Genomic DNA, 20,714 nt, shown 5'->3' on the forward strand with positions numbered 1-20,714 from the left:
GTCAAAACTACGGTGGCCCTCAGAGCTCAACATACTGCAAACTGTGAGTTTTTGCAGCGCAAAAGTTGTATTCTGAATTTGTCACACATTATTTGCGTCTTTGCATGTTTTCTTAAGCTACAGTTTGATGAGCTCTTAAGGCCAAAGTACAAAACCATTAATGCAGAAAATAATCAGCAAATTATTAATTTACGTAAGTGAATAACAGTCAACAGCAGCTGTAAACAATATGCTGCTTAAACATTCATACATAACAAATTGTACCACAAAAAAATAAAAAATAAAATAAAATCACAGCGTTCACAAGTATCTTAAAACACAATGATAACAAAATAACTCCATGTGCCCACATAACCTCTAATCTTTTAATATACAAAACCCAATAAGAAAGACTTATAATTTTATCTTACAGTATATACAGTAATACAAAGTAACAGATTACATATTTCACCCTTTCTAGGATCAGCATATTTCCTTTTTGCATTAAACTACTGACATCAATAGTTTCAATGCAAGAGAAGTCCTGAGTGCCAATGGTGACAGTAGATCTCGAGGCAGTTGACGTGCTGCCTATAGTGCACATGTGCTACAAAGTTCAAAGTTTTGACAAATGATGATAAGATGTCTCTGCTATTTGTCATGTCAATCATGGCTGCCTTTACAGTGTGAATCTCAGCATTGCATCCAAATTATAGAGGCCTACATGAAGTGTTGCGTGTGGTTCTGTCATGTTGGGAAAAATACAGTACAGTTAATCAAAGTCAGTGCATGACATGACTCGTCAATGTACAGTCCACAAAGCAAAAACAATAAAGACTATCAATGATCCCCTGTAAAACAGACATCCACAGAATGAACAGCTTCCACTGCATTAAAATGCCCAAAGTCCAGTGATTGAGCTACAGTCCATTGGTAATTTACAAGAACCAGTGAGAAGTACCAGTATGACTCCAGTGGCTGCAGTCTCCTCCTCAGTTCACAGCACTTCATCCACATTAGCCTGACTCTGCGTGTCTTCGTCAGCCTCCCTCTGGAGCTGCTGGTACTTTCTTTTGAAAAACCCAAACTAGGAAGTAAAGAGATTACGTTCAGACACGGTTGTAAGATAATATTTTCTACAAAACAAAGAGTGCATCTCAATTACATGACTTTACAAATACTCATCAGACTTGTGTGTAAGTAACCTCCTGTTGCTCCCCTACATGCTGAAATAATTTTCACCATGACGTAGTAGACAAACACCCACCTTCCACAGAAGTCCCACAGCCAGAGCGAGCAGCAGCAGCCCGGCAATGACGCTGCCGACTATCACTCCCACTGGAACGTCACCTTTCTCTCCCGGTTTACTGACGGTCAACACTACCTGCACAGGAAGCAGGACAGATGTGGCATGATAAACAAAAAAACAAACCTCACACACACACAACACTTGAGTCACGCTTCTGCAATGGAGAGATTACAATCAAGACTTTCTCTAGTACAGTCTGGCTCAGTGGTGGTGTTACATCGAGCAAACCTGTGAGTCACAATTAATAAGAAACTAGAACTTCAAAGTTGTTGTTAATGTGTTTTTTCTTGTGAGGCATTGAATCCAGATGTTGAGATGGGATCTTACTGGAAGCTGTTTGAGGCCAATGAGGAGCATATCAGGGTCAGAGGTCTCCACATCAACACTGGAGGTCAGCATGACGGTCTGATAGGCGGCCTGTCAGAAGAACACTTAGACAGGTTAGAGCACTAAAAGCAATTCATTAATGAGCAAAATGAACAATAATAAAAGCAGACAAAACGACTAGCAAGACTGGTATTTGAATGTATTTACCGAAAGAAAGGTGCCGCTCCAGATCCTTGTTTTAACTTCTACATAGTAGTCACTCTTAACGTCAGTGTCTTTGAGGATGCATTTTATATTCTTGCACTGTGCACTCTTGCAGTCCTGAAGTAAACAAAAACACACACACAAAAAAACAACGAGTGATTAAAGGAAATCAGTACACAACAGCATTACATTTCCGCACCACCACAATTTCAACTTGTTTAACCTATATGAGCAGAACTCATTAAAGTTAGAGGTACAAATTACAGTACAATAGAAAAACTATAATGAATGAAAATGATCAACACCATCAAGTATAATAGAAAAACAATAGAATATAAAATTCGGAATAACATTTCACCTTGTAATTTAATAATTTACATAGAAATAAAGCATTTAATTAGACTAAAATAAGATCAGCTCATGTGCCAAATAAATCATCATGCTATTACTGTATATTACATATTGTAAAATATGCTTAAGGTACCTTGTGTGTATTGTGTACACATACATTTAAATGTTTGCATCACTAGCTTGTTTCTGAAGATGACACTAGATAAGCTGCAATACAAATCAATACAGATAAAGAGAGATAAATGACTGACCAGTGTCTCGCTGCCTTTGAGATTCTCCTCGGAGAAAGACGCTTTGTGGCTTTTCACGCCGATCTTCAGAGGATTGACCAGGCCGCTAGAGTCACAGCTCACAGACCCTCCCTACAGGTGGAGACGTCTCGTGTCATTTATTTGATAGATGTTGTGTTGTGTCCACAAAATACAGTGAAAGTCACTGAGACTCTTCACTGTTTTTTTTTTTGCTCACCGCTTGTGTGTCCACTTTGGTGACATAGAGGAGCGGATTTCCACCTTCAGTGGTCATTGGCAGAGCGATGGTCAGATACAGGAGGCTGACCGGGAAGTTACCTGTTGAAACCTGCAAAAACAATTTTGATTTTAATTTTTTTAATAATTAATGTAAATAAAATGTGAGAATTAGATGATGGCGTTTAAAGAGGCTGATTGAGTTACTGCACCTTCACTGTGAAGTTAAACTCGGGGCCGATGTCGTCCAGAGTTTTCACCGTTGTTATCACCTCATTGCTGGAATTTGCTACGTAGAAATTGATATTTGACTGCCTAGAACAAAGAGACAACACAAGGTAACACTTTAATTTGCTATCATCCAGAGTTAACCTGCAGGACTAAAATAACAGAAAATAGTGTTAAAGTAACAAAAGAATCACCTGGATAGAACAATGCCTATATCATACTGAACAGGAATGGTTATGTCCACATTGTTGTCTGCAGGTTTTTCCTCTTTACTGTCACTGTAAAGAAGAAAATGTAAAGAACATTATAACATTTGAATTGTTAAATTAAGAGGAATTTTTTTTAAATCAAGTTTCTATTTGATTTGGAGTACCTCTTGGCCTCAAATTTCACCTCTGCTCGGTCTTGCAGCTGATCGAGACTATACTCAAAATTGATCTGAAATTTCATCTGTAATGAAAAAAAACATGCTTTGCATCACCTTGTGTATCGGATCAAACAACCAAACTAGTGCTGAATTTATTTTTAGCACTTACCTCCTCGTCTTTTTTCAATGCTGGATAACCCACTTGGCAAGTGACAGTTTGTGTTTCTGTTGAGCTGCATTTAACTCCATCCGTCTGTCAATTTATAGGTCAGAGCGGCACATAACAGTTGTGTTAATTAGTATTAAAAGCAACAATACATCAAGAAAATATTCCTTCACAATCTTTCATTGAAAATGTTGTAAAATGAGTTTGATCGACTTTTCAAAACAGCATCAAATGATTTGATGATAACAAACTTTTTCCACTCACCGGGGGGAAGACAGAGGAGTAGTAGAGGTTGCTGGAGAACGTGGCCAGGACCTGAGTGTTGTAAGCATTCTCCTTTTTATTCTTCACAATGACTTCAAATGACAACTCCCGGTTATTAGTGCTGACCAGAACGGGAGTTGAGCTGCAACACAAGAGCTCAGAGTATTGTCCACTGCATTCATGTGACTCAATCTGTGTACATGACAGAGTTTTGTCTAAATCATTAAAGTCTTTCCCCTGTTTCCCTTAATACACTATCTAAACCCGAAGCTATCTAGATGAACACTATTGTATCTACATCTACTTTAAAATGCTCAGTACAGTATTCATATAGAAAGGAATTTCAGGGCATACTTTGAGTTTAAAAAGTACAAAAAGACACAGAAACCCAAGCCTACATAAAACAAAAATCAATAGCAGCTGTAAAAACCACATGTGATCAAATGTGTATAAATGTAGAGAAGCATTTTCAGTGTATGGTCTTTGTAAAGTCCCTGTTCATATCCTTTCATGTGAGTTAATTCACTCTGACCACATCAGACATCACAATTTTATGTGCTATGAAGTTGTTGTACACTCTACATTGGAAAACTCTAATTTGAGCAGCTATTAACAATTAAGATAGACTTATAAAACAGAGAAAATAGAAAATGGTGTGATGGTTGTTTTGAGTTTCCAGGGAATAACATTAAATAGAGAATAACCCTTTTACCAGTGCTGCAACATCAGCAGGTCTGTTCACTACAGTCACCCAGAGGCTACTAGAGGGGTTTTACATAGTCGTTACATACTGTATGTACCATGACGAAATATAGGATAGAAGCTGTATAATTGAGAATTTAGTTTTATTTCACTATTGTCATTGACTCTGACTGTAACAACCTGTTTATCAAAAGTATATCCTAACCCTACATTATGACTAAATAAGGGACAAAGTTTGTATAGTGTTTAACACACTAACCCTCAGTCACTTCATCAGGACTGTGTGGGTGTGGTCTGACACCATGAGCAACCACACAACTGCTATCAAAAGTGATTCATATACTATGTAATTTTTTCAAGACTTCAAACTGGTGAGCGGATCACAGATAAGCAGACACATGAAGAAATATCTCATGTGAAACAAGAAAACTGCTCTGACCAGCTATCTTTATGTGCTGTAAGACCCGATCATTTATAGTTAAAACAGACAGGTTACCGGTCTATAGAGTCAAACAACCTCACACACTCACATCTAAAGGGAATTTCAAGTTGGCAATCAACTGAGAGCGCATGTCTCTGGACTGTGTGAGGAAGCCCAGAGGGAACCTAGACAGGTAGACTCCACCAAGACAGGCACCGTGCTCAGGAATCAAACCCAAAACCTTGTTGCTGCGAGGCAGCTATAACCACGGCACCACCACCAACTTCAACCACATATCCTCCCTTCACAAATGACTCACAGTAAAAACAGACAGTCTTGCCCGAGCTTGTTCTGTCACACAGTATTATTTTGACTTCCAACATTGACTCGAAATTAAAAACAAATTTCTTTATCCTGAGATCACCGCCACACTTCCTGTCCTGTCTTTATTCCAAAACCACACTCTTCACCTATGACACTGTCTATTGTTTATGTAATGGACGACAAGCACGACATGTTACATTTCGTACAATACACTTATGACAGGTCAGTGATTCTCACCTAGACACTTTGGAGTCTGTCTTCACTCTCAGCACCAGGTCACTGTTGCACACTTCGTCAGAGCCACAGTCTTTTGTGAAGGGGATCTGAAACAATAACAGAGCAGACCAAGTTCAGCACAAGACGTTGATTTATCCCTTCAAAGGCTATTTTTCAACTGACTGTCTATTCTCCTATAATCTCTATAGCATAAAAAAAAAACAACATAAAGAAACCTTATATTATTACAACATGTGGTGAACTTTAATTTTGTTTTGGGGGAAACTACACAGTGTGTACATTTGCAAAACCTGCGTGACTTACCGAAACACTTCAGTATTTAAACCCAGTAATTATCACACGCACACCTTGTCATTTTAACTGACTCTGAACACTTTTACAAAATAACAAGTATGTTTGAGCGCCTCTGTCACCGGATATGTTTGTCGTAGTTCACTGGAGACCAAAGACTACACACACAGACTCACGCACTGTGTTGTCAGTCACTTACAAAGAACTGTGAGGCCTTCGGAGAAAACACATCCAGGACGGGGTTCACGTTTGCGTTCTGCTGCTCGATTTCCACTTTCAGACTGAGGGAATTGACAAAGTCTGGAGTCTCCTGTAGAAGAAATCATAGAGACAAATGTACAGGAGGTCAAATATGAAGCAATATGATGTAAAAACAATCAGTGATGGCGATGCTCTTTGACGACTGCATGAATTTCATCCATTTACCTGAACGTAAACCTGGTAGTCCCGACACAGCGGTGTGGAGGATATTTTTGCATTTTCTGTGAGGAAGCGTTCATTGTTTTTGGTAAACATTCCTCGTGATGTCACTCGTGAAGCCTGCAGGTCGGCGTCCAGAGTCAAAGTGTAGGAGATATCTGAAAGAAACGGAGAAAGGCTGTGTATGTGCAGACTCTCTGACAGCTGAGTACACTCTTTTTTTGCAGTGAAAATGATTAAGATAAGATTTGAATAACTTAGCAATAGTTTCCGTTAAGGGAGATAAACCTTTTCATATTTGTTGCTGACATGTCATGTCAAAGATAAGCTACAAACAGCAGCAAGTTAAAGGGGACACATTATGGAAATATTACTTTTTGAAGGCTCTTTATTTGGGTGTTTGTTTGCCTTCCGGCCCCCAAAATGTGAGAACTGACAAAAAAAATCTGTAATGTGCAGGCTCCCTAGTTGGAAATCCATGTGGTTTTATGAGCTGTTCCCTCAGTTGTCTTCCAGTGATGTAACTAGGATTCGAATTTGTATAATACCACCCCTACCTGGTACCGGGGTGGTTCATTTGCATTTAAAGGGACAGGCACTGAAACCAGCCGTTCTGAACAGGGCTGTTTTCAGAGTATGAAAAGAGAGCTGCGATGTTTGATCCTTGGGGTATTTTGACCAAAGCATGTCACAGATATATCTTTAAGACACCTGGGAACTATTTTAATTTGTGGAAAGGGGGCATAATATGTCTCCTTTAAGTTAACTTAGCTTAGCTTAGCATTAATTATGTTGGCTCTGAAAGGTCAATGCACTGCAACCTAAGAAAACACATGGGGACACAAAAAAGTGACGGACTGTGGAGCATGTGTTTGTTCAATGCTTCTTGACCTTAGAAGTTATGAAGACGGCTTCATGTGTTGAATTAGAGGTAAATTTGTTTGGTTTATTACGTCAGTGTCACATGATTTAGACATTATTAAAAATATGCACTGTTAGCTCAGTCGTAATGTTTCCGTCACAACGCAAATCTTCTGTAGCATTTTAAGTTTTCTCTGAGGGAATTTGTAGTTTGTGTCTTTGCGTGTGTTTTCTTAAGTTGCAGTGTGTTAAGCTCTCAGAGCCAACACAGACATCAGAAAAGGGTCACTGCCAAGCTTGCTCTAGTCACAAATTCACAAAATGTTTCCCCAAATAACAAACCATTTCTTTGCAGTTGACAGATTGATAGGGAGGGGGCTGGTTGGAAAATGTGCCCACTGTCATTTATTTTTATTTCCATAACTTTTTTCAATTTACTGTACCCATATTCTACATTCTTCTTTTCTCCTCTTTTCTGTCATGTCTGGGCAGTTCTGTGTGTTTTGTGTTTTGAGAAAATGCAATAAAAATATTTTTCGAAAAAAGCAGTTCACATATTGTTAAGAAACAGGCAGTATAATTTACCAATGGGTCCAATGGGATTCTTGGGCCTGAATTCAGCAGTGAAACAGAGGTTGGTGTTGAAACAGGTGAGTTTACGTCCATTAATGTTACAGGGTTTGTTGAAGATGTTGATTTTATTTGGGTTGAAAGAAGCCTTGGCTGTAACATTTGCCACACCTCGGGACCTGAAAAACATGTGTAATTTAAAAAAATATTATCAGCCTTGCAAGTTGCAACATGATTGATTCATCATAGTTTACACACACTGTGGTGGGTTTACTCACCAGAGCTGCACCACTTTGCCATAGGCGCCGACTGAGATGTCTGGGATTGTGTCATCGTTCAGATCTTTGTAGCTATCTAGGGACCTTCCAAAATACTGTAACTGAGGATCCAGTTTGGAGCCAAAGATCCTCTGAAAAAGCAGAAATAAACCAAATTTGTCATATGAAAGACAAGATTCATTTGAGTTCATTTAGCAGGGAAGAACCCGAACCACTGTTTCTCTTTACCTGTGAGAACTGTTTGTTTACTGTCTTCTTGTCTCCATTGTAGATGTAAATGACGCCCTTTTGTTTGTCCTCCAGTGGCGCTCCAACTATAACATCATTGTAACCGTCCTGGTCCAGGTCAGGGACGGCGGAGATAGCCATACCAAACCGTGCATTTTCAGTTGGCGGTGGACCTTCCAGGAATCCCTGCTCGTTCAGTATACCCTACAAATTGGTACGAACGTGGTAGAACTACATGTCATGCTACAGCCCCTTTAAACTTAACAATAAATTAAATCCATATCATTTTAGTAGAAAAAATATTAAAGGGACAACGAGGAGTTTTGGAAAAGCGAAGCGTTTTCACACTACAGTACATTTATGAGCCTCCACACGCACCGTGAAATTCTTTGACCGGCGCAAGAGAGACTCATGTTTTCATTCATCAAGAATTAAAGTCAGAGGTTCGAAGACGATCACATACCATCGTAGTTCCGACCATAAACGGCGATTCGGCGGCGTTATTCTCATGACTCGCCACGAAACCGAAAGTAAAGAAACGTTGGTCGGCTCGACCAGCATTTCTGCCACCACTAATAATAACAAAATAACGATAGAGACAAAACGATATATTTATCGAAAATGGGCCCATTAACAAGTGTGGGTAACGTAGATTCATCCACATTAACGTGAGACTTTTTTATAACCAAATAGAAACTCCTCGTTGTCCCTTTAAAAATGTATATATTCATATTAATTGTGTATCCAAAGTAGTGACCATTTGCTAACTGTTACCTTAGTGACAGAGAAGAGATAGACCCTGCCCACTTCTCTCTTCAGCTCGCTCATGAACATGGGAGCACCGACAAGTAGGAGGTCGGTCACCCCGTCTCTGTCCACGTCCAGGGAACACAAGACACTCCCAAAGTATGACCCTATCTGGGACAAACATTTCCGGCCGTTAACTAACTGATGATGACACCACATGTGGACAGTTCAGGCTCCGTGTGAAAAACCATATCATCTAATGTCAGGTACCTGTTTCCCTCTCTCTGAGTCCACGATAGCAGACTGCTTCCGAGCGTTGACGGTGTAGACGATGACCTGTCCAGAGTGGTTGGAGCGAGGTGCACCGGCCACAAAGTAGAGCATAGAGCCATCGTTTATTGTGGTGACAGAGTAACCTGAAAAAATCCACAATTAAAACATGTAGTTATTATGACTTTAACAGTGCTAGATTGTAAATATATATTTTAGGGTTAGTATAAATTAATTTAAGTATACTTCAAAATGAAATATTGAGCTGTTTATGCAGCTATACTCAATTTAAAATGATCAATATAATTTACTCTGCAAATTAAAGGCTCTGCATACCTCTATACATTTTTCTTTACTCTGGCTAATTAAACCTCGGGCCAAGGATAAGATAGCTGGAGCTCTATGTTCTGTCCATCCACTTGTTTTTATGCACATGAGTTAAATTGATTTCCAGATTTCAGTTATTGGGACACAGAACAATTTTTGCCTATAAAAATTGACATTATACATTTATAATGAGACAGTGTCATTTGTTTAAAACACAGTGTATCAGCCTCTGTTGTCCAGAACATGAAGACTCCCACTGAGGCTGCAGTGTTTTCACTGTTATCACAACTTTGATAAGAACCATCCCATCCTCTCCTCCAAATATTGTGCCACGCAAAGATTTAAAGTAACACCAGGAAAACTTATGTGAATGCCTACCCAACAATGAGCTGTGAGCTGAGCTTCTGTCTTGAAGAATTGCCTCAAAGGCTGAAAAAGGGAGAATGTCTACTCTTGACCCTGTTTGATGGACGACCGTCCCACTCCATGAGTACGCTCCCACTGCTCCCAGCATCATCACATCCTTAAACAGCAAAAAACAGTCAACAGACAGACACCACACCACAGAAATACTACAGAAAATCAAAGGATGTATGGATTTGTCACCTTCCCTGTGTGATTTATTGTGGTGCTAAACCAAAGTCATCTGTTCCACTTTGAGGATTGTCATTGTTCTGAAGGTAGATGTGTGTGTGCTACCTCACTTTCTATGCTTAGTCTGGTTTACAGACTGTTCCAGTTTTCGAGTTTGTTAGTTTTCCTCAAAAAACCACAAACTGTATTGCAGAGGAAATAGTTTAAGATTACGATCGATAGGCTGTGAATGAAAAAATCAGCCTCCTATTTCCTTCTAGTGAGAATGTCAGGTTGGTTTCGTGGAAGAGTTTTTGAAAAAAACGGTCACCATTGAAATTGTATTATGGGACCTGAAATAATCTGTTTCAAGCTTTGTTGTCACTTTGAACCATTGCCACAAATGATATTTCAATATTCGGTAATGAATGAATAGTATTTTGTTTTTTATTACATTTTCTCACAACATTAAGATCAGAAACTATTTGCTCATTGGTGTACACATCTGTATGTGGAGCAATATAAAGTGAATGCATTGTTTTTTCCCATTGTGGGGCAACTGATAAGAGAAGCATTCAAAGCAGTGCTCTGTACCTGTTGGCTGGAGTAGTGAGCGCTGAATCCAACCTGGGACATCTCCATTTTGAAGTTGTCGCCCCCCTTTCCAGTGCCTTGTGGGATCAGATCATCATGTAAACAGCAGAGTTAGAAACATAGGAGCAGATCGAGAAGCAGACAAAGAGATTATCTGTTCATCATCCCGTGGAATCACGGTGACATGCCCGAACAAGTTTTTTTGAAAACCATATGAAACAACATGCAAGTGAAGAAATAATGTGCACCCTCAATGTTGAAGATGCGATCCCCCAGAGTTCCAGCGATGGTGGAGAGAGCCGCTTCTTCAGACACATTGAAGAAGAACTTCTCCGTGGGTAAACTGGCAATGGATTTGATTTCTTTGATTAAATTTACTGTGTCGATGTTGTTTCTAATGTAATACCCTAAGACCTAGGGAAAAAAAGAGGGAATTGAGGCATAAAATCAAGATTGTACAGAGTGATTGGGAGGTTCAGTAAAACACACACACACAAATGCAAACACAAGTTAAAGGTATCACAGTTGCTGTAATATGAGGAGTGGAGCTCAAATTTGTAACTGTTTAACTTAAGTTTATATAAGAATGGTTGCAGATTATATCATAAAACAAAATATACACATGTTTTATTTTCAAACACTATCATTGCTATAGAATATACTACAAGGTAGGCCTACTTACAGCAATACCAAAGCGGGTGATGCCTTTCTTCTCACACTCTGCTATGACTTCATTTCTCATACCGCTGTCGTGAGACTCTCCATCAGTGACCACCACCATCACCTTGGCAGCGCCTGGCCGGCCTCCTTGGGACTGACTGAAACCCCACTGACTGAGAAGAGTGCACACACAGGTCTCACTTTTAAGATGATTAAGAGACTATGCCATTAATACATTTTCATAAAACAGTTAAAATCATGTGCGCATGTGTAAAAGTTGCTGTGACACTAACCTGGCGTATCTGATGGCTCTGAAGGTATTTGTCGAGGACCCATACATTTGCGTGATTCTGGATGCTGCTGCGATCACCTCCTCTTTAGTTCTGTACTGGTTCAGTGTGAATTCAAACTTGGGATCAACACCGTACTGAACGACACTGACCTGGAATTGTACGAAAACATGCGATTTACAGTCAACAAGTATCTGAATCTCTGCTTATGTTTCTTGTTATGGAAGCTGAGAGAGCTACAAGAACCACATCATCAACACCAAATACAAAGTTGAGTCCTGAAATGACATCCTACAGAAACTAATTAACTCAAAATAGGAAGCCACAGCAGCATCCACCCTAATAACAACAGCCCTAGCCCTGTGCTACTCATCTGCAGAATACGCCTGCCCTGTCTGGGAGAGAGGAGCCCACGCAAAGAAACTAGACCCTGCACTGAATAACACCTGCTGCCTGATCACTGGATGCCTGAAACCCACCAACACAAACATCAAACAAACAAACATCTCCTTGCCGGTAGGGCTGTTCGATTAATCGATTTAAAATCGTAAACGTGATTATTTGGAATTGTAAAAATCTATTTTTTACTCTAACTAGGGTAATTACAGTAACGGTATCGTAATGACAGCTGCCTCCTTCCTCCCATCATGCTCTCCCACTGCTCTCCCCACACACTGTAAACAAGCATGTCGGCATTTTGCTAAGACCAGTGAGGATTTTGTTGCCAAAAAGACCAACGGCCCTTTTCCACTACACAGTTAACAGCTCTCACGGTCCATTAGGTCCATTTAAAAAGACACAAACAGCACACAAAATAGTTTGTCATTTAACAAAAAAATCGTAATCGTAAATCGATTTTTCAGTGAAGAAAATCAAGATTTTATTTTTGGGCAAAATCGAACAGCCCTACTTGGCGGTACTGCCCCTCCTAACATCAGGTGGGAAGTTACAAGCAAAGTCGAAATGACAAAAGCCACAACAGATGAATGCCACAATCTCAACCCCCAACACAACGACTCAACTCAAAAAGAAGATTTCTCAGCCACGTCCAACCCTTAACAACATCCCGGGAAGAAACCAGACTCCAGCTCTGGATGGAAAAGCTCCAGAAGGAACCAGTTGACATGACACGATGGTGAATTTATGAGGTGTATGTATGTATGCTATGTTGTGGGATGTGTGCAATATGTGTTATGTTATGGGATATGTGCAATGCTGTTATGTCTTGTGTGCTGGATTGGTATGGCTGAGGTGTATTGTTTTTGTTTTTTTGTTTTTTTGTCATTGTGGCCATCAAGGCATTTATGGAGCAGCTACAGTGTCGAAGACAAATTTCCCTGAACGGGACAATAAAATGTATCGTATCGTATCATATCGTATCGTATCGTATCGTATCGTATCGTATCGTATCGTATCGTATCGTATCGTATCGTATCGTATTGTATCGTATCGTACACCATGGAGCATTGCCTCCTCTGTCCTCTACTACCCAACCCCTGTAGCCAGAAAGACCTCACAGAGTTCAACACACACGCAAAGATCTGTGTCAAGAAATGGGAGACCATCATATAACATCACTTTGAGGAAATGAAAAGAAGAAGACGCTGAGAGGTGATTTTTACCTGTGTGTTTCGAGGCCCGATGTCGAGTGCAGGTAACAGTTTCTGGAGGAAATGGTTCATCGGTTCCCAGGGATAAATGCTGTTGGAGCCGTCCAGAACAATCACAATGTCCATCGGCCCTCCACACGCTACGTAGAAACATCACGAGGGGGAGACACAGCTGTCACAAGTATCTGAGGCCATACACTTTACATTACTAGCAATTTTCTTGAGCTATCTTTAAATGGTTCATATTATATAAAATACAAATAGCTGTAAGTCAAGACACGTTCTTGCTGGTGTGTTCAAGTCACTTTGAGAGTGATGATTGAAAGGCAGAACAGCATGCTGTCAACCACAGAGAGATGAAGAGAAATGAATGAACCCAGAGGCAAATTGGAAAGATGAATTCTAACTTGGTCATTACATAATATAAAAATGCCTGCTGTTTTTAATCCCACCCTAAAATCTCTGATGTCGCACTCGTTTGTAACTGAGGGAGGAGTTTTCAAAACAGCTCTTTAACTCAACTGCATCAAAATCTTACAAAATAACTAAATATGAATTAAATTCAGTTCAATTCAATTCAAAGAACTTTATTTGTAGAGGTAGAGCAGCAAACTTAGCTGACCGGTTGACCCCACAAGAAGCGACCCGGAAGCGAAATAGATGCACTTATCATTAACTCACACTTGACTGAAAGTAAGCAAATTAGTCTCAAAATAATCACATGAAAACCTCTTACTCTGGACGGCAGGAGAGAAAGCAGGCTGAGGCTTGAAGAGGGGGTTCATTTTTGAACAGATTCCTGGGTAGAAGTCTTGAGAGCCACACAGCTGCCCCCAGAGAGGACCGCACGTCTGTATTAAATGACCACAGAAGAAGAGGGTATGAGATTCAATGGGAATTTGTCATTCTCTTAAATTCATTCGCATCTATGTTTAATATTTATTGTATATTTAACTCAGCTCATATTGTTTTGTTTGTTTTGATGAGGAAAAACTAAACTAGTTTCTGCAGGAACTGCACATTTACCTAAAGCACTGACATACTTCCTCACACCTAAAAATGAGATCTTAATGCAAATTAAGGAAGTAATGAAGCAACCAGTTCATGGTTCATCGTACTGTATCATCTGTTCTGGTAATTACAATGTTTCTCATAGCAACCGAGGGCTGTGTTAGTTTATTTTAGCTTTAATGACAAAATCTAAATTGGCCAGGTTTTTAAAATAACATGATGTCCTTCCTTCTAACCATAAGCCCAACCATATAGCCTTAAACTAGCTGTGACAATGCATTCCCTAACCCCTTCACCCCAACCTCACAAATAAATCCCTGACCCAAACATAGACCTTATTCTAACCTGAACCCTAAAACCAATCCATTTGAAGTTGTGAGGATGGGCTGAAATGTCCTCATAACCATAATCGTAGAAAAATGTGTACATGCACAAACACCAAAATACACGGCCTACCATTAAACCATTGACTGCTGGCATCCGGGTAAGAGTTAAACCCAGACACATCTTGTCGTCGAGGTTTTTAACATCTGGAATGTTCACGGAATCTGTGAATGAAGTGGAAAAGAAACATTTCAGATTATAGTCGTTAAATCTAGACTTTATGTTTTTGCTGTAGCACTATTATTTCTATCACTTAAGAGGTTTTTAAAAAACAGGAAAAAGATACACCACTGAGGACATCCTGTTTTTACGCTACTACATTTTTCCTGTAGTGTTCAGGGTTCTTAAAGTACGCTACCGACATCAGGGATGTAGAGAGGTTAAACGGGAGTTAAACAGTAAAACACCAAACGTTACCTTGAAGATCGAGTTTGTCGCAGCTGTTTCTGGCACCGCTGACTGGACACTTGTAAACATCCCCCTTCTTGTTTCTATCAAAACCACTCCATGGGGCGCCGACCAGGAGCCTACAGAAAACAACAAAATACATCTCTTCCTCAGTCTCATAAGCACCCATCACAAGAGGAAAGTCTACATGTTTTTATAGTAACAACATGTATGTGCAGTAGTTAGTAGTTCAAGGTAGGTTCAGCATTTTTACACACATTTGATCATGTTATATCTGCCTGTATTATTCTAAGTCTGTGTAGGCTTGTTCTGGGAATGTACCAGCTGCCATATCAGTCTCTTAACTCTGTACAAACACAAACAAAGCCAACACACATCATCTCCACATCACAACACCGGCTGATGTTGAAGCTGATTTATATGGAAAACTGGATTTATCACCATTTACTCAAAAATGCTTCTGTGGAATTATGTGTACAGTCAGAGGCTGCGATCAGATACTGTACACCCCCTAGTTATGCAATAACACACTCCTCCAGACATGAGTTACTCTATAAGAGACTGTGACTCACGGGTGGACAACATGTAGACGTCACTGAGGAGCGCAGTTACTGTTTAACTAAATGTTACAAATGACAGAGTGAAACCCGGATTGTTTTCTGACACACTCACAGTTCAGACAAAACTGAGCACTTTGAGACTATAGGGACCAAGGATGCTGTAATAAGATACAAGAATACACTGCAACATCACCATGTCAGAAACAGTATTAGACTTGCTATACTTATCATTTGCAAGTGGAACTGAAACTGTGTATTTCCTCATAGTCTTGTCAATGAGAGGAATGGGAGAACTTTGGAAAAGATTTGTTCAAGACTTCAAAAAGACTAAGGGTCTTCTTAATCCATGCTTTGTCAGGCTTTATTTGGCACACTGTTCTGCAGCTTTGACACACACTGAATGCTAACATAGGCATGGTAACTAAGAACCACAAATGCCAACCACAAAGTGATAGAAGGAAGGAAATTCCATCAGCGATGTTTAGGTTTCAGTAAACAGCTTATAGTCCCCACACAGTTAATGTTTACTGTCACTGTCATGCATTGGAAGCATATGCAGTCCTGTGCACCCTGTGACCTTGTCATCATGTTGTATAGCAACTACAGACACCATGATTTAAAGCACCATCCTTTCATTGCAGAGAAACATTTTGCCATTCGTACCATTTGCCTTCATGGTTTGTCGTTTGTAGGACTGTGTAGCCAAACTCTTCTGCTGCTGGACCACTGAAGATCTTGGCACCTGCAGTGCCAACGTTGAAGCACTGTGAACGCCAGACTCTGTCAGCTGGTGGAGGAGAAGGAGGAGGTTAGAGGACAGAGACACTGATGTCTCAACATCACACATTTTATCATTTAATATCAATTTCAAATTACTGTACATCATCATGAATTGACGATTTAAATGTTCAAAACAAAACGTGACTTCCTCCTTTGTGTCAGAGAGTTGGTGATGCAAAGGCTTTAAAAACCCACATCAGCTTGACTCATAGAAAACTCAAGGTATCACATCTTCAAAAAGACTTTACAACACATGAAGGCTGTAATATGTATGGAGTGTTTAAGATTGCATTAATGAATAATACTCATTGTGGAACAGCGTGTTACTTCATAAGCACAATCCATCCTCAAACGCAGCTCTTTCAAACCCCTCGGGACATGGAATTTGCTCATGTACCAGAGAGACTCTGCAATATTGGACTCACAAGCCCAAACAGGTAAACCTCTGCTTAGCGGCCATGCCTTCCCCTCAATAAGCAGGAAGAGGAATGTGGATGGCTGCTGGACTCAGGAGACCTGCTCCGGCACTGCCTCCTGCCACGCCTGTTTACCTGCAGCACAAAGTAGCACTTTGCCTCCTCTTGGGGCTCAGTGAACCCCCCATAACATATTTACATTTCCTCTCATTTCACAAATAGGAAATGTGTGCATATGAGTAATTAGAAGTCTCTGTCTGGCTGCTGCTTGAAAGCTTCCACTGTTTATCCAGAGTAGACAGCAAACAACAATAGACATGTGATCAGAGTGCAACACAGTGTTTTAATGACTTTTCTCCATTATGAAGCTACATGACAAACAGGAAAACAACAAATCTGCTTTTGTATAATCCATATACGTGCTGCAAGCATTTGACATGAATTAGAAAAACTACAGGATGATGTGGGCACTAATCCAAAACTAAACTACAACCTTACAGACGCGTTTAATGAATTCATATTGGTCTTCGTTTGTGTTTCAAGTGCATGAAAACATTTAAAAATCACCTTCTAACATGCAACAAACGACTTAAATGATCTTAACATATAGGACACGCCAATGTTATGAAAACTATATAAACCCGTCGTTAGATGCGTAGAGTCTCTTTTCTCTCAGGGTGAGGGCAGCGTCGCGAGGACAATGGTGAAACCAACAAGTTCAAACACTATAAAGGAGTTCGATACTTACTGATGACAATCAAAATGAATAAGATATTCCCCCAGATGTGCTCCATCGTCAACTTTATTCCATTTGTACGCGGTGATTAGTCTAAATGAGGCTGGCGCACTGGGCAAAGTTGTGGCTGCAGCGCGAGTCAGCGGTGACGTACCGGACGCGGTCTAAATAAGGAGTTTGGGCTCTTCCTCTTACCTGCCCGGCGGTGCAAACAGTGAGCCACCATGAGTGGGTCAAAGGGGGTGAGGTAAAAGTCTGGTGGAGAAGGAGATATGAAGTTTTGGACGGACACAAAGTCCAGGGATGGGTCTGAAAAAAAGACACTCAGACAGATTAATGTTAACTCAAACTTTAAATCCAGTCTGGTCGATGCTTTATGATACAAGTTTAACCATTTTAAATAAAGTTAAATTCCATTATAAGCAAATACAAGTTTTTTTTTTGTTTTTAAAGTGTTTAAACAATTAAGACCACACCCTTCATTTATAAATTACATCATGAGTGGACAAAACATTTAAATCAACAGACACATCTATAATGTTTATGCAATTTATATTCATATAGCCGTTCAATATTTATATACATGGTAAAAAATTACCCTTGTTTATGTAACAGTAAAGGAGTTCATATGGTCTTTATCTCCAGAGAGTAAAATTTACACTAAAGAGAAGTGATAATAGAGTTTTACAAATAACACATGAAGTTTCATTTACACATGACACTGGAGAGTTAGGTGTTCATCAGGAAAAAAAAGAAAAAAAACACTTTTTAATGTTTACGTCTACCAAAGAAGTGAAAAGTTAGATTTTTAACTGACTCGTGCCAATGTTACTTGATATGATTATTTTGTTTCTACATTAGTTTATGTTGCTGAATGTTTTTAACTGTGTAAAAGTCCCTCTGGTGTTATGAAAGGGAGTCAGTAGGAAAACAAAAACATATAATCAATTGCTAATCAACAGCTTGAGACTTGTCATCTCCCATTATGGTGAACACTTCACACAATGGTCTTATAGCATGTAGAATATAAAGACCTTATAAACTGAAGCCCAAACAATAGAAAGTCTATTAAAAGATATCTTTGGAGAATGACCTAAGTGTTTTTTTCATGTAAGAGCTCTTTCATTGAAACTTGTTTAAGAGACTGTAAAACACATGGTGAAAGAGTTAAACTGCATTTTCAATGAAAAAAAAGAAAAGAAATTTGCTGTGGAAATACCATTATCAAGGTCATATAGCTATTTCTCAACACCCAGACTGTTTATTACACCCTGTGATGTAATATTTGATTAGCGAGTTATCATTAAAGGGAATACGTATTACACGACGTATGAGTCAGCCTCTGTCTCTCTGTGGCTCTGGAGGAAGTCTGGGAACATAACCCTGCTGACATCTTCTCTGCCAGAGTTTTTTAACAGAAAGCCTGCATTGTGAGCTGCAGGCTGTGGAATTTGAAAGATGTGGGCATTTTCCTGCCATGGAGGGTCAAATCAAAAAGATGCTCATAGTTTCACTATGGAAAATGTAGGATCCAGTGTTTTCAGCTTGACACATAAGGGAAAGTCTCTGCAATTATGAGCATTTGAAATTAAGGAAAAAAAGTCATCTAAAGGAATGCCTTGATCACATTCACACAGTTGCAACCTGAGTCTGATGTATTTGCCAGCAAGGAGCTTTACTGGAGAAGCAGCACTGCAGCTGATTGGTGATAATGAGGGAGTCACAAGCCCTGCTCTTTCACTTTCCCATCTGAAGCTTATCCTGCCTGGATAACCTGCCAGCGACTGAACCAGATATGACCAGTTAACTTACTGTCTAACAACAAAGATGAGCTGATCATTTGCTATCTGCGCCATCCACACCTTGAATGACAGATAGATGCATCTATAAGTTCTCTCAATTACCTGCTTGCAAACATCTGTATTTAATACAAGCACTGTGAGCAGACAGGAGGCAAATCCCTACACTATATACCATTGGGACTGAGATATAATGAAGCAGCAAATGAATGGCTCACAGAGTCTATCAGACCTGAGAGTCCAGATACACTGTGGTCAGGAAGCACAGACTCACAACCCTCATTTCTGTGTTTCAGTAAAGTTGATTCACTGTTTTTTTTGGGGGAGAGAAACAAAGCATGACCTTATTCAGCTGCTGAACTCCTTCACCTACTCCTTTATTTGTGGAGTCATGATTCGTGTGTAAGGCATCCGGTGAGCCATGCGTGACACCTCGACAAGTTGTGTAGTAGCGGTGATTCCTGGAAAAGGCTGATCTGTTACGTTTTTTGTTTTTGAGACTTGTGTTGATAAGGTTTGCTTTGGGAAACCAAGAAACGGCAGATGGGAAAAAGGTAACAGCTCATTAAACAAATCTTACTCAATATTGATGTTTCACAAACTCCATGTGTTGTAGCCCTCTACTTCACACGACACTACATTCCTACATACTGTATGTAGCTTACACACTATATCGCTTTAAATTGTACGGGGAGTTTTAGGCGGTGTACTGAAATCTTGTTGAACAATCTAAGGAAGGAGATCTCCAGCAAAATCAACAGCAACATCTGAGGTGCATTTTCCTGTCATGCCCCTGAATAAAGGAGCAGAGTGGGTACGTCATTAGAAATCCCCACCGAGGAGGAACATGAATCATTTGATGTTCGTCTGGGAGTTTGGAGACCATTTATAATCACAGGACAAGCCTTTGTCTTCTTTACCGTTTATTTATACAGCCAGTTGATCCGTATCATAAAAAGGTACTTTCTCACTGGCCTCTAGTGATGTTGAGCCATACACGTACAGGCATACAGTACAGATAGTTTTGTGTTTACTATTTTCAGATATAACTTTTCTGTGGTGCTGAGAGAATTTAGAAATATCGCAACAAAACAAGCAGTTTCCATTACTGACTACAGTACATGGGAACTAGAATTAAAAGAGTTCATTGCAACATTAGTTGGTGAGTGGCGTATGTTTATTTATGTAATACTTTTCCACAAACTGCAACCTCTAGAGTTACAAGCTGACACCTCTCTGACACAAACACAAACTGAACAACAAACCCCAAGATAACCAACCACCCTACAAAACAACGCTCACAGCAAGAGAGTAGATATTATTACTATAGTAAAGTCTGTGTTATTATGAGTCATTTAAAAAACATCCCTCACCATGGACACAACAACTTCAAGGGCCAGTGCAAAAACAGAAATTACACTTGTAATAAAATATTGTAAAAATATTAAAGTTTCTTCTTTGATTTTCCCAAACCGTCACTGTCACAGCCTCTCTGATGTAACTATCATGTTTGCAAACACAGCCTCCGTCTTTCCATATAACCAGTATTAAGATT

At 39.7% G+C, this 20,714-nt stretch overlaps 1 protein-coding gene across 1 annotated transcript; it reads right to left on the reverse strand.

Annotated features, from left to right (window-relative positions):
• Positions 1 to 175: 175 nt before the first annotated feature.
• itga2.2 (integrin, alpha 2 (CD49B, alpha 2 subunit of VLA-2 receptor), tandem duplicate 2) lies at positions 176 to 17,522 on the reverse strand. Its single transcript, XM_085786060.1, has 30 exons — positions 17,373 to 17,522; positions 16,092 to 16,215; positions 14,878 to 14,987; positions 14,533 to 14,624; positions 13,802 to 13,916; positions 13,078 to 13,205; positions 11,459 to 11,607; positions 11,188 to 11,338; positions 10,754 to 10,919; positions 10,506 to 10,582; positions 9,717 to 9,861; positions 9,012 to 9,157; positions 8,769 to 8,912; positions 7,995 to 8,198; positions 7,767 to 7,897; positions 7,504 to 7,667; positions 6,064 to 6,215; positions 5,837 to 5,947; positions 5,347 to 5,432; positions 3,663 to 3,804; positions 3,402 to 3,485; positions 3,239 to 3,315; positions 3,060 to 3,143; positions 2,850 to 2,952; positions 2,639 to 2,749; positions 2,422 to 2,532; positions 1,823 to 1,936; positions 1,616 to 1,705; positions 1,247 to 1,363; positions 176 to 1,066 (listed from the first exon to the last, which is right to left on the reverse strand). The coding sequence occupies exons 1-30, from the start codon at positions 17,416 to 17,418 to the stop codon at positions 977 to 979; spliced, it is 3,564 nt and encodes a 1,187-aa protein (XP_085642186.1). The 5' UTR covers positions 17,419 to 17,522; the 3' UTR covers positions 176 to 976.
• Positions 17,523 to 20,714: the final 3,192 nt, after the last annotated feature.

Source organism: Trachurus japonicus, chromosome 9, assembly GCF_045865225.1.
Source record: "Trachurus japonicus isolate A0001 chromosome 9, Traja_1.0".
Lineage (NCBI taxonomy): Eukaryota > Metazoa > Chordata > Actinopteri > Carangiformes > Carangidae > Trachurus > Trachurus japonicus.